This window comes from Paramisgurnus dabryanus, chromosome 11 (genome assembly GCF_030506205.2).
Source record: "Paramisgurnus dabryanus chromosome 11, PD_genome_1.1, whole genome shotgun sequence".
Lineage (NCBI taxonomy): Eukaryota > Metazoa > Chordata > Actinopteri > Cypriniformes > Cobitidae > Paramisgurnus > Paramisgurnus dabryanus.
Genome location: NC_133347.1, coordinates 32,314,523 through 32,329,069, shown reverse-complemented (window position 1 = coordinate 32,329,069; position 14,547 = coordinate 32,314,523). Strand labels below are relative to the sequence as shown.

General features: G+C 37.9%; 1 protein-coding gene across 1 annotated transcript; it reads left to right on the top strand.

Annotated features, from left to right (window-relative positions):
- The first annotated feature begins 472 nt into the window (after window positions 1-472).
- On the top strand, window positions 473-13,421 carry pex10 (peroxisomal biogenesis factor 10). The gene is made up of 6 exons (XM_065247803.2): window positions 473-708; window positions 2,804-2,884; window positions 2,979-3,370; window positions 3,626-3,798; window positions 12,079-12,211; window positions 12,298-13,421. The coding sequence occupies exons 1-6, from the start codon at window positions 597-599 to the stop codon at window positions 12,364-12,366; spliced, it is 960 nt and encodes a 319-aa protein (XP_065103875.1). The 5' UTR covers window positions 473-596; the 3' UTR covers window positions 12,367-13,421.
- Window positions 13,422-14,547: the final 1,126 nt, after the last annotated feature.

Genomic DNA, 14,547 nt, shown 5'->3' with positions numbered 1-14,547 from the left:
TCTTGAAGTTGAATTAAACGCCTCACCCTGCCTCCCAAGCTTCTTTGCAGGTGTGTTGACTTTACGCGGGCTACGCAGACCGATCAGCAGATTACGCCAACATATGCTCTCGCGATACTTTGATATCATAGTCGATCGGTCTGCGCAACTCCGAGGTCAGAATGAACGAACGCCGAATGAATTCTCGCGTCTCGGCGGAAGATGGCGCCATCGCTGCAGCGCTTCCGGCGAGCTCAAGTGTCCGAATTCACTCCATTTATATTGGACTAATATTGGGAATAGTGAATGAGGTACCGTATAAGGTGCTATTTCGTACACAACTCTTTATATATATATATATATATATATATATATATATATATATATATATATATATATATATATTAGATTGTGCCGCTGCTGATCTCAAATCAGTAGAACGAACTAGAGGAACCAGCCAATAGAGAGGCCGTGTGAGAATCATGTGACTAAACCCGGAAATGTTAGAAGCGTGTTCGGTTTTGTAATTTGTATTTCCTCATATATTTAATGAAATACGCTTGTTGGTTAATGCAGTTAATGCAGATTTACTTTATTGTTCTCAATCACAGTAAGTGATGTCTTTAATCCCCGCGCACGCGCCTCAGGTGATCCGCAGCTGTCAGAAGGATGAGTTTTACCATAGTAACCTCAGTAACCGCGCTAACGAGCTCTTCCACACCTATGCTGGTCAGTCCTACACTTTAACTCATTCAACACTTACGTAATTGCACTTTTATATGTATATTTAACCATCTGATGTCCACCTGTCATGTTATTCAATGTTAGTGACAGTGCACGAACTTTACTAGTTACTGTTTTCATAAATCTCCAATGAGTCCAGAGTGACATCAGAAAATATCAGTCTATGCACTGTGTTTTCTGTTTTAGATGAGGGAAATGTGTTATGGATGTGACAAAAAAGGACACACAAAACATACTAGGAAATCTGTGAATAACATCAATAACACTGAATAAATGCAGAAGGAATGGACGACTGTTCCGTACCAATAATATTTATTTTGTTGTAATTTTCTTTTGCATTTATGAGGAAAAACAGCTTTATCTGTGTAACATTTCTCTGTTATGGACGTGCCAACTCCGAAATCTCTGCATGCATAACTACAGGGGACATATCATGAAAATCTGACTTTTTCCATGTTTTAGTGCTATAATTGGGTCCCCAGTGCCTCTATCAACCTAGAAAATGTGAAAAAGATCAACCCAGGAATTTAGTTTTAGTAAACCATTCTCTGCAAGCGTGTGGAAAATTAGGTAATTTAGGGAGCCCCCTTGTGATGTCAAAAGGGGATCTTAATAATACCGCCCCTTAATCTATACTATCCACTTATTTACATTTAAAAGGACACACCCAAAACAGCTACGAAGTGGCAATTTTAACATGCTATAATAAATTATCTATATTGTATTTTGAGCTAAAATAGACATATGTACATTGGAGACACCAAAAGAATTGTGAAACGTCCCCTTTAAAACATCTTCAAAAAACATAGGGGCGGTTTCCCAGACCGTGATTAGACTAGTCCTGGTCTAAAATAAATTTAAGAGCTGTCCAAACTGAAAACAACCTGCAAAATCCGGACATATCCTAAAATAAATCAGTGCTAGGGCTGGGATGATGCATTGCGTTTCCCATTAAAAATAACTGTTCTGAAATTGATTCTGAATCGCAAGACTCCGATTCTGTGTTTCATGCACAGCTTGTGCGTGTAAATTACTACGGGTCTTTGATCAGTAGGAATATAAATCTAAAATCATTACAAGTCTGAGTTGGCATTTAAAAAAGCAACACTTGTCAAACAAAGTCATTCAAAACATTCTTTATTATCATTAAAATACCTAAAACAATTTGAAGAACATCCATGTAATTATGCTTATAGACATTTCCTGGAATAGCGTTTGTAATGATACTTCTTCTGTGGCACAAATGGAGTTTCTGCATGAGCGCGCCCTAAAAACAAAACACTTTTCAGAACTAAATGTCTTCTTCAGGCATCAGTCAGTATTTAGTGTGACCTCTCTTGACACCAAACACATCTTGAGCTTTTTTGAGGAGTCTTGAAGTCATATGATTAAAATTAGAAATTAGGATTTCATTTAAATAGATCCTTCAGCTGTCTGCTATTGTTCAAGTGGAAGAAGAGTTTACTCTAAATCAGTGTTCTTCACATCCAACCCTGGAGAGCCGGTGCCCTTCACAGTTTAGCTCCAACCTTAATCAAACACACCTGAGCAAGCAAACCAATGTCTTCATGATCACTAGAAAATCACAGGTAGGTGTATTTGATTAAGGTTGGAGCTAAACTGTGAAGGGCACCGGCTCTCCAGGGTTGGATGTGAAGTACACTGCCACTTCAGCTTATACTTTTACACAGTTTTTAATACTATATTCACATTTCCTGTATTTTCTGGTTGTATTGTAATAAAGAGACTGAGAAATAATTATATATGATCACTATAACATTGCAAAAACATCAAATCTAATTGTGGCATGTTGGCCTAAGCCTTTTGCACGGTAAAAACATAAAAATATGTAATAAATAAACATTAAATTGAAGCTATTAATAATATAATGTGCTTTGGCGGGCAACTCATAGACTCTGTGTGGGCATAGACTCCCACAGGCACCATGTAGGACACCACTGGTATATATATATTTATTTATTTATTTATTTTTGCCCAATGCAGAAATAGCAGTATGGTAGCATGATATTGATGACATTGTAAGTTTGAATGGTTTTATTTAGAGGTTTGGTTTTGTAAGGTTCCAGACGTTGGCTTCAGTGGAGAAAGGAAATCGAACTGCTGTCTGATCTGACCTACTATCTCCTAACAACATTATCTGGTAAGACTAGTGATCGTTATAATTATAGTGCACTGATGTTTTATATATAAGAGCATCTGTGTTTCACAGCCGTGTTTTTATTTGTTTCATTAAGGATATCAGACACTTGGAGAGGAGTATGTCAACATCATTCAGGTGGATCCCAGTAGGCGGAGAATTCCCTCCCGAACACGCAGAACAGCCCTCATCTTCTTCCACACATTTGTGCCTTATCTTCTGGACAAGGTCTTCATCTGTATTGAGAATGAGCTGGAAACCGAGAGGCGAGAGCAGATAAACCGAACTTGCTGGAAGCCGATGTCACACCTGAGGTTCTGGATTCAGAGAGCAGTGATGATGCTGACTGACAATCAGAAGAAGTCTTTGCTACCGCTTGTGTTTGGTCTGCAGCAGGGAATAACTCTCTCATATCGGCTTCATGTGGCTCTCTTCTACATCACTGGGACATATTACCATATCAGTAAAAGAGCTGCAGGTGTTAGTTATGTAAGTTTGTAGTTCTGCTCTTTATAAATTCTAATAAAGCATCAATTACAAAACAGTCTATAGATGTACTGACAGTAAAATGATTTTATCAGTGGATAATATCATTTTAATTTAGGATATATTATCGAACTGAATGATTGACATGTGCAGACACTGTGGTGACTTGTCAGACAATGTGGTGTTATCATGGCTTTTTCTCAAGTGTATAAACGGCTTTAACTGTGTCTAACTGTGTGAATGTGTTTGTATCTGTAGTTAAGCGTGAAATCTTTGGCTGAGGATGACTCGAGGATTCGTAACAGTTATCGTCTGTTGGGTGCGCTGTCTCTCCTTCAGCTGGCCATCACTCTTACACTGCAGTTAAACAACCTGCGACAGAGACAGAGAGCTCGACAGGAGTGGAAACAACACAGAAACCTCTTCCCCAGGTACAGATGTCTGCTGCACACTTAACACCTTCATTAACACATACACAGAGACATACTCAGACTTTATTCGAGTCACATTTGTGTTTTTTTATTGAAATGAATGGCAGAAATGTGGCATCTGCAACTTTTTACTAGCTCGATTTAAGGAAAACTATGGTGAAAGTATGAAGTCAGTTCTGAGTAACCACAGGTTTAAAGCCTATTCATCATCAGAAAAACTTATTCAACTAATATGGGTTAATATATTACATAACACAATTAATTCTTTGATCAGTAGGAAGTCCATATATAAATCTAAAATCATTACAAGTCTGAGTTGGCATTTAAAAAAGCAACACTTGTCAAACAAAGTCATTCAAAACATTCTTTATTATCATTAAAATACCTAAAACAATTTGAAGAACATCCATGTAAATATGCTTATAGACATTTCCTGGAATAGCGTTTGTAATGATACTTCTTCTGTGGCACAAATGGAGTTTCTGCATGAGAGCGCCCTCTGGCTTTTGGATGTGGCGGCATTTCACCGTTATTCATTAAAATTCATTCATTCAGAAAACGCGCATTTGCACGATTAATCATCCCAGCCTTAATCAATGCCCTTTGTTTTGCCTCAAAATGCACACCATGTTTTTAGTAAGGCATGTTTGTTAAAATTAGTTATTCATCATCAGAAAAACTTATTCAACTAATATGGGTTAATATATTACATAACACAATTAAAGGTCACCTAACATGTCAATTTATCAAGATCTAATATTAGTCTCAGTGGTCCCCAGAATGTGTCTTTGAAGTTTCAGCTCCTAATACCCTATACATCATGCTGAAAACGACCATTTTTCGGACGGTCACAGTCAAAGTGATGTCAGTTTGCTCCAGGGGCGTAGCCAGTAATGGGCCAGGGCGGCACTGGCCCGCCCACATAACTCCCTGGCCCGCCCAGGCAAGTTTAACCAAAATAGATTTTTAGTTTATTTTTATATTCAAATGTATTTAATAAAATATATTAAAGGTGCCATTTGTAAGATATTTGCAGTAAAATGTCCAAAAACCACTAGGCCAGTGTTATATATTTTGTCCAGCTGATTACTATCAATATCAGTAATGTTTTCAACTACTTGTAAATCATGAGAAAAATTTCCATTCAAAACATTGACACGGGGCAGGGCAGTCTCCTTTCAAAGACGTTAATATCTGACGTAAACAACATGACAACAGTGGTCGAGCTCGAAAAAATAAAATGGCGGCCAAGGAAGCAGCTGGAGCACAAATTTAGTGAAAATAAACGTATATTTTCACTTTTTAAGCATTTTAATTGCATTTCTAGCGAGAAATTAGTATTGTAGTTTTCAAATATGTGATTAGTTATCACAAAGGTGCTCTCTGTTTATATTTCAAACACGCTGCCTTTGAAGTGCGTCGGAAAGCCTTTCTCTGAGCGGCCTTCAGGCCTCCGAGTCCGAAGTCATTTCCTCATGAGGCAGCGAGGCAACAAGTCCTCACTGCCTTGAGTTTTCGGACGCAGCGAGCCAGTGTTGTGGACAAATGCGGAACTATGCGATAGCGCCTGTCGGGCTACGCGCTTGCTTATGAACTTATGGATATCTCTGTACCATCTGCCGCTGGTTGTGTCAGCTCCTGTAAGCGTACGGGCCAACCAAACGACCCAAGAAGAGTTTGGAACAAAACTAGGGAGGATCAATTTGTTGTTGCATTATCTGGATGGAGAGAGCTTCACGACAACATTTAACTAGACCGAGATTCTGATCCTGCTTGTGTTTTACGCGATGGGTGAGTTGTTTTGATTCGTAACCCTTCAAAAAACGTATGCTATAATATTGATCACAACATTAGTGTGTAGATTGTAATCACCGCGTCTTCCCGCGGACGATATGCACATCAAAGGTATTGTACAGCAATAGAAATGGTCATTTTAAGACACTTCACAATAAGATTTGTACTGTCAATACATTATGTCAAAAATCATTGTAGATTGTAAGTTGAAAACTTAATTCTGTGCTGTGTTTACCATCGAATTTGGACTAATACTGTAATATCAATATGACTAACAATTTCGTTTTGAACATCACATATAAACTTACATGATGAAATAAACGATGTCATCAAACGCAACATTTATAAGACTTGATTACCTTACGTGATTTCTCGTTCGCGTCTGATTGATGGCCATCAGTGGTTGAGTTAAAGACTACAAATCCCATAATTCCACGCTGCTTCAGAGCGTCAGTAAACAACATCATTGTTATTGTTTGATCTGGCACCATCTAACGGCGAAAATAATACAAACTGCATCTTTAACATAAACCGGATTTATTGTTGACTGGTTTAATTTGCTTTCTAAATAAAATGGAATTGTTGAAGCAATTTGTAGAAAGCTTCCGAAACGTAATTGGTTGCTAGGAGTTCTGATAGATAGACTCTGTGGGGGGCGGCGGCCGGCGTGCTCTGGCAGTCTGCCAGCTAACTTTGCTAACTGCCTTTTTAGCTAATAATAACATTGCTACAATAATGGCTAAAGTTTCTTTAATGTGTTATTTAAAAAAGCAAGATTTGATGAAGAAGATACGCCACTGCCTCCATCTACCGAGTCTTACCAGCCCAGTTCTTCAGACGCTGGTGGCGCCGGCTGCCGCTTGCTCCCGTGCGGTAGTTCCAGTGCTCTCTCCCGGTCAGTCTGACACAGGTTACCCGCCGATCTAGCTGCAATTGATGAACCACCTTCACAACCCAATTTGCATCCATGAGTTACTACCCGCCTCACAACCTTTTGTTTTTTGAAAAAGAACTCTGTGACTCTTTGGACTATAATGAGATCATTTCTGTTTTCAACATCAAACCCAGGCGTTTGCGTCTTGTTTTGTAGAATTAAAACAACAAAGGTAGGCATGTTGTTTAACTAATTTCCTTATTTTTGCTCGTGAAGTGATTTAACTAAGTTGTGTGTTGTGTATAGATGTATGCCAGCCTTATAGTTTAAACTTACCTTACGAAAATTTACCATGGTTTTATTGTGGTAAAAGTGTGGTAACCATGGTTTTTTGGTCAATTGATTACTGTGAGCAAAACCATGGTTTTGGCACAAAAGCTTAATTTCCAACAGGCTGATTGCACTGTATATGGTTGATTTAACATAACTTAGGCAGTGTGTTGTTATTTATTTCAAACCGTGCTCTGCTGAGAGTTTTCGTCATTTCAATTTATTTTTAGCCTACTTTATTTCAGGTGAACTGAATAAGCCTGGTTTGTCCAACCTTTATTGAGCTCTGTTGGTTGAACATGTTTAGACAGTGTTTTATTATTGACTTCGCCAAAAATTGAAAAGTAAAGATGTCACTGTTTTTGCAGTTTGTCTATTCTTTTATTCCACTCTAAGGTTTATTTATTATTTAAGTAATTTTATTCTGATAAACTATAGGCCCACTCACTTTTGCCCCGGCCCGCCCAAAATACAATTTCTGCCTACGCCCCTGGTTTGCTCAGAGAACCCATGAAATAAAGTTTTCTGTCGCTAGACGGATTTCCGTCAATTGCAAAATTATTAAATTCACTTTTCATAAAGACGACGTGTATTAAGTGGGATGTGATCAAAGTCTGGAGTGGAGCCAAATCACATTCCTGTCTCCACTGTAAGCGTTCTGTAATCACTACGCACCGGATCCACTCCGGGTTTTCTGACTGTATCACGTTAAGCTGAGGTAAAACTTTATATCAGCTAGCATGGACAAACTGATAATGCAGGAAGGCTCCAATGTTTTGGAGATCGATAAAGGTGTAAAAACCAATGGAGATTGACTTGGCTTAGTGAAATTATGAAGATTGGCAAGCCTTTCAGTTCGTGGGCTAAGAAATCCAAATAGCCAGGTAACTTGCGTGTCTTTGCACAGTATGACTAGTGGTCCTGTATTTTGGCGGTAAATGATTTCTCACGTACGTGATCACCCGCGTCCCGTTTTTGACTGCCATGCTGATCTAGCCAGTGGCTAATACAACGGGTTTGTTAAACTCGTGGGTAAACTTCATGTGGCGCCACAAGAACCAGGAGGCAGATGACATCCAAATCCTGTGAGAACGATTGACGAGGAATCATAAGAGGAGACTGCTTCCGAAATGCTCTCGCGGTACTTTGATGTCATCCACCTGTTCTGTTCTTGCAGTTGCATTTGCGTGTGGTCACAAAAATGTTAATTTGTACATATATTTAAGCACCGCAGTTTAAATACAAGTGATTTTAAGCCATTCAAACACCAACAACAGTGCCAAATGCGTCCGCTGTTTCTGTGTCAGAGGGGCACGCAAGCTGCGCATTCGCTTCTCATTGAGCTTGTGAGTATTTTTGCCACTTTATTGGCCTTAAATACAAATATGCATCAAAAATCCAAGTATCCTCATATAAACACGACCATTTAGGTCTTAGGAGAAAGAAAATAGCAGAACCATTGCGCATAAAATAGCACATCAGCGCTGCCTCTATTGTAACATAAGTAAGGGAAATCCACGGCTAGCCATGCATTAAAGGGTTTTAATGCACGACATAGAGGCGAAGAACCACCCGACGCGTAGCGGAGGGTGGTTGTCTCTGCGAAGTGCATTAAAACCCTTTAATGCATGGCTAGCCGTGGATTATTCCGCTTATACCTTGGTTATTTGCCAAGTTAAAGCTGTAATTAATGTTTACAGTGTAATTTTTTAACAGACGGGTAAAATTGACGGTCATTTTCCGAGGTTAAGTTAAGGCTCGCACTCCATCCGCTTTAAATAAAGTAGTGCTGAAATAAAACCTGCACACTTTAAAGAGAGACGCACTTATGTCTCGCTCACTCGCTTACTATCTCTGCAAGTGTAACTGTGTTACTATGGTTACCAATGTCAGTGTTTCCCACAGGATTTTGATAGACTTGTGGCGGTGATGACGTCACACTCTAATTAGCATATATGTGACGTCATCACGTGTTTGCGTTTGATCCGGTTTGATCGAGTGTTGGCACCTGAAATATGTTTGACTTCTACTCTTTGATCTGTCACGTTATATTGCATTTTAAAACAACTGATTGCTATTATTTACATATTATCAGTTCTGTTGTCAGACATAAAATGAGCAGACTATAGCCCTATTCGGATGGGATTATTTTTACGGTTGTAGATTCAGAAGTGGGAGGGGTAACTCGATTGCGCAGCAGGTCACCTCTCTCGTCGTCATGTGCACGTTGCTTCTTGATATCAACATGACACAGATGAGAAAAACTCGAAACACTGTTTAATTTCAGTTTGGGGAGAACGTCAGTTTCAGGAACAGTTCTGTGCCTCTGAGAATTGAATTTGACTTTTTAAAGTTTGTGTCGTGTTATTTGCCACTAGGGCTGGACCAGAAAATTCGAATATTCGAATATTCGTTCCGTGGGTTGACATTCGATTTTCAGTTTTGAGATTCGAATATATATATATAAATATTTTTCAGCGTTAATGCAGAGCTTTTGCCAAGCAGGAAGTGCGCTTCACGCTCCCGCTCTGTAGGTGGCGCAGAGAGACCAACATCCATAGCCAACAGCCATCAAACTCCACCAGTAGAAGAAGAGATCGCCTCGAACTGAAAGCGCGCTTCCTGCTTTGGCATTCACGCTAATAGTGTTGTAAAAAACGTTCAGTTTCTTGCAAAAACTGATTGATTTGCTTCACAAGACGTCAATATGTCACACAGAGTTATGGGGGATTACTTTTGTATTGGATATATATGCTTTAGCTCTTAAAGGGTGCGGATCGGTTGACTTGCATGACGGAGCACTGGGGTTTCTGCAAAATATCTTCTTTATTGTTCTGCTGATGAAAAAAACATATTGATGGTGTAAGTGTTATAAATAAACTTGATTTTGAAAGTATGCTACCGTTTTATTACAGTTTGTTGAACTTCGTTCATTTATTTTCGTTGTTTTATTTAAATAGCCTACCCTTCGTTGTCAGTAATTACTGTGCTGCTAATTTCTGATACGGGAATGTTTATTTGTTAGAAAAATGTTAGGCTACCTTATTAAAAGTATTGCTCTTGTGTTTTGTTTCACTAATGCTGTTCTCGCAGGACGCGTGACAGGCACGCCGCTTCCAGCTTGCGCTGTTCTGTAGTATTTTTAAAGTTTATTTCTTAAAGTTTATTCTAAACGTGTCACATGTCCGTATTGCATGAAAAAAAGGCACTACACTCCCTTGAGTCCGCAGCAACACATCCGCCACATAATAAAACTGTAGATAAACAGACACACACACACACACACACACACACAGAGATTCCTGCCTTTATTAAAGAGAAAAATATGTTCAGCCCCTCCTTCCGAAGCTTCGAATATTCGATTTTATTTCTACTAGAGCTTCGAAGCTCAAAAAATGGTATTCGGAACAGCCCTATTTGCCACTGACTTGTTTTTTCTCCTAGAATACAAGTAAATGCTTAAGTGCTTTTATATTTGAAAGAAACACGCAAAATAACAGGAAATTACGAAACGTACGTGTATGTTTACAGCTGCATAAATCACCATACATTTACATTGAAGTCTTACTGCTGTTGCTCTTCTCATCAATGTCTTTATGAGCCTCTTTTTATTTAAATGCGAGTTTTATTGTCGCGTATAGCGCAGACAATTGGGTGCAAATTCAGAAATATGAGAGAATACACAGTAACTGTTACACAAAGTTACTACAAAACACGTGCGCAGGCATATCGCATTATAGAGAGGGAGAGAACGGGTGTGTGTGTGTGGGGGAAACACTAATGCTAACCTTTCGTCAAGTCATCGCCGTCTTCTCTGTCAGTAAAATCTGTGACTGTTGACGTTTACGCGAAAAAGAAAGTTTACGGAGGAACGGACATTGAAACACCGCCACCTTTTCACGCTCATGTGTGAGAGAGAGAGAGAGAGAGAGAGAGAGAGAGAGAGAGAGAGAGGGGCGCGCGCTGCATGCAACATAGAAAGGGAGGGCGCGCTGGGTGCTTGCAACAATGAATTAAGACGTTTTTAAACAGTAAAATATGAATGTAAATGGGGATCATGAAAAATCTATTTGTGGCGGCCAGCGCTGATTCTGTGGCGGTGCGCCACGAATAAATCAACGTATGGGAAACACTGAATGTTTATAGTAGCAGATTAATTTCGAACTGTAATCAAACTGACTGGAACTACCTGTGCATTAAACGGTTTTAATGCACACCTTCCAGCCAATCAGAATCGAGTATTTAAACAGACCATGGTATAATATTTTGTTGATTAAGGTACAGTCATTCAATTTACAACTGTCACTATGGTTACAGACATCCTGTACGAATTGTACACAAGTTTTATTTGAGTTGCTCATTCAGGGTTTATATTCATACATAACATTACTGTATTAGAGCTGTGACTGTAAACTGTTGTGTGAACAGAACACAGACCCTGGATTATTCGTTTATGTGTACTGAATAATATGGTATGAAAAAGTTGTATTTATTCACATTAGTAAATGCATTATATAACATGAACAAACAATGAAAAATAGAGTATATTAGCATTAATCTAATTCTATTACAGTTCATGGTGCATTCACTAATGTTAACAGTTTCAACTTTGATTTAAAAAAATTATTAGTAAATGCTAAAATAAATACATTTACAATTAATAAATAATTAATAAAACAATCATTAAAGGTGGTGATATTCATGTTTTCTTTTTATATAGTGAGTTATTTAGCTGTTTCGCCTTAATCTGAAATGCCCTGCAAACAACAGCTACCTATATGTCACATGAGACTTCAATGTGGAATTTATGGCAAAAAAATCTCCCCTTAAAATGCTATTGGTCTCGCCTACATAAAGTGTTAGGTAAAGGAATATGACTTGGCCTGAAAAATATTTCAGTCAGAAGAATTTTTTTCACTTTAATCCATGAGAACGTCAACGGGTTGTGTCTCATGAGACTGTTGAGGATTTACTGGGATTAAAACAAAAAGAGTGGACAGATTTTTAAGCATCACAGGGTGGATGTGTAAACACACAGGCGACAAACAGTTTGTCCAAAAAAATATAAAAGTGAATTGTAATATTTTAATTAGCATGTTTAGTGGTTGAAATTTCATTGAATGTAACACATCTACATGTAAAATGGCCACACGTTGGCTCCAGGTTCTCGTGTCTCCCGTGTTTCATCACAACGCATATGATTCAAACAGTGTGCCTATTGTTATTTAACAGATGCTCTTTTAGTGAAATATTTTGCTGATCATCTGTCTGTCTGTCTTCAGGCATCAGGTGGGTGAGTCTGTGTCTCGCCTTTCTCGCTGTATTTTGTGTTTAGAGGAGCGCAGGCACTCCACCAGCACTCCCTGTGGTCATCTCTTCTGCTGGGAGTGTATTACTGAATGGTGTAATACTAAGGTAAGACAGTCATATCAATGTATGGTGCTATAATTCATCTGTGTAGTTTAACATGACTCTAATGGACTCTATTGTTTCTCTGTTAGACTGAATGTCCGCTGTGTCGAGAGAAGTTTCAGCCTCACAGGCTTGTTTATCTGAGAAACTACAGCTAGACCTGTTTGATCGAGACTTTTCAGAAATCTCACAGTGACCAGCTTATGAATATTTGCATTTAATAGAAAATGACATGCTGTATATTTTGTACTTAATATGTAAAAAATACTGATTTACTCTAAGTCTGCATTTAATTTAACTTGATTTTATTAACTGTTAAATGTATATTTGTACTAATTGTAATTGTAAATGCTTGAATAAAATAAAAAAGTAATATTTATAGAAAGTGTATGTTGTTTGTTGTTTATATAATCAACAGATTGGTATATTAAAGCGATACGCCAGCCAAATATCAAAATTATACCATGAGTTACTCTCTCTCAAGCAATCTGAGATACATATATCCATATTTTAAACTTTATAAACTATAAGAACTAGCTTCCAGTAATGACTCAACGCTCAGTATGCACTATTTTGGGCTTCAAAGTCAGAAGTTGTTCGCTGATCCCTGTTTTCTCCTATTATGGGGTTGGAAATGCAAATACATTTACTAAAATAACTCCAATTGTATTTGTCTTAAAGATGATGGGTATGTATCTTAGATTGCTTACTTGAGTAAAGCATGGTGTAAATTTGATATTTGGCTGGAAAATCTGTAAATTTCACTCTGTAAATGCTTGTTTCAGTCAGGGATTTGTTGGCTAAACATCTCTCTTGCTATAACTAAACTAAATGTTTAACTTCACTGCTTACATTATCACAGTTAAATTACTGTAATAAATCTGAGAAGTTACAGAGATTTTTCTGTAATGAATTGGTCACTTTACAAGAAAAGATGAAAATCAAACAGGCAGCCTAACATAACTTTATTTACAGTCATAAAATCTGTGTCAGGCAGATAATATTTAAAGGATTTTTAAAACCGATGTTTTATCTGTGAAAAAATAAATTAGGTTTTGCTTTTTTCTAGTTTTCCTGTTTGGAACCATGTAAATTAAATATTTTGTTCATCTTACATAAGTGTATAGCATGTAAATCAGTGTTAATGTGAATTTAAAAAATGCATACATACAGACAATACTGTTAAAAAATTCAGGCTCATTTATAAACTCATTTATGATTTATTATTAAAGATGCAAAACCCTCTGACATGTCTGATATGTTTTCTTGTGAATAAGCATTTTTTTTATGAGACTCGTAGTGGATTCAGCCTAAAATTCTGTATTTCTAAATGATCTAAGGCCTGGAATCAGTGGATTAGACACGAAAGTATTTGATGAATGTATAGATGGATTTCAGTCATGTGACCTTTTACGTCATGCCGTCATCTTGAGGACCTACCGAGTACCAGTAGGCTATTGACAAGCATTGGCTACCTTGCTACCATTTACGTATTTCTTATCTTTTTTTAAACATGAAACTTTGCTCGAAGTATCACCTGGATCTCTACACATGAACGCGAGGATTGAGAACATTGTTTGTGAACACAGAGTTTACTAAAAATAAAGGTTTTGTACAACTGACTTTGGCTGTAATGATGTCCGCTCGTCATCTGTGCCAGACGTAAATAATCTATTTCCGAATGTGAATGAATGAATCTCATATGAGGCTGCTTTTTCAACTAGAAGGTCAATATTGTTTTTCACTTGCGACAAAACAACGAATTATCCGTGCATTTTTATGGAACTATGCTTTAGGAGATATCAATCTTTACTCTCCTCCCTCCTTACGTCGCAATTGGAGATCGCTACATCTTGACTGGGAAGAAGGCGGCGAGCGGACGCCAAATCATCCAAAGTCAGTTGTTCAAAACCTTCTTTTTACTTATGTAAGGAGTCCAAATATGACCCCATCCATCCGTTTGGCCCAACGACGGAATCCAAACGGCATGGCCGGTTTATAGCGCATTCGGTCTTTTCCGGTGCTTCCGGTTTTAACATTACGCAACTTAATATCTGACTCCAAAGATATAAAACGTATTGTAATATGAATCAAATTTATATAAATATAGAATTTGGATAAACATTTGATCATTCTATTTACTCATGTTAACATTGAACTCATTCATTCGATTACCAATATCATATCAGCCCACACCGGCCGTTGTGCGGATTCTGAAACATAAACTCAACCACACCAGAGGTCCTGACTTATATAGCCCTCGAATAATCATCACAATTATCCACAACTTAGTTAGGGTTAAATAATTAGTCTATCCGTGTAACCAGAGGAAATGGTTG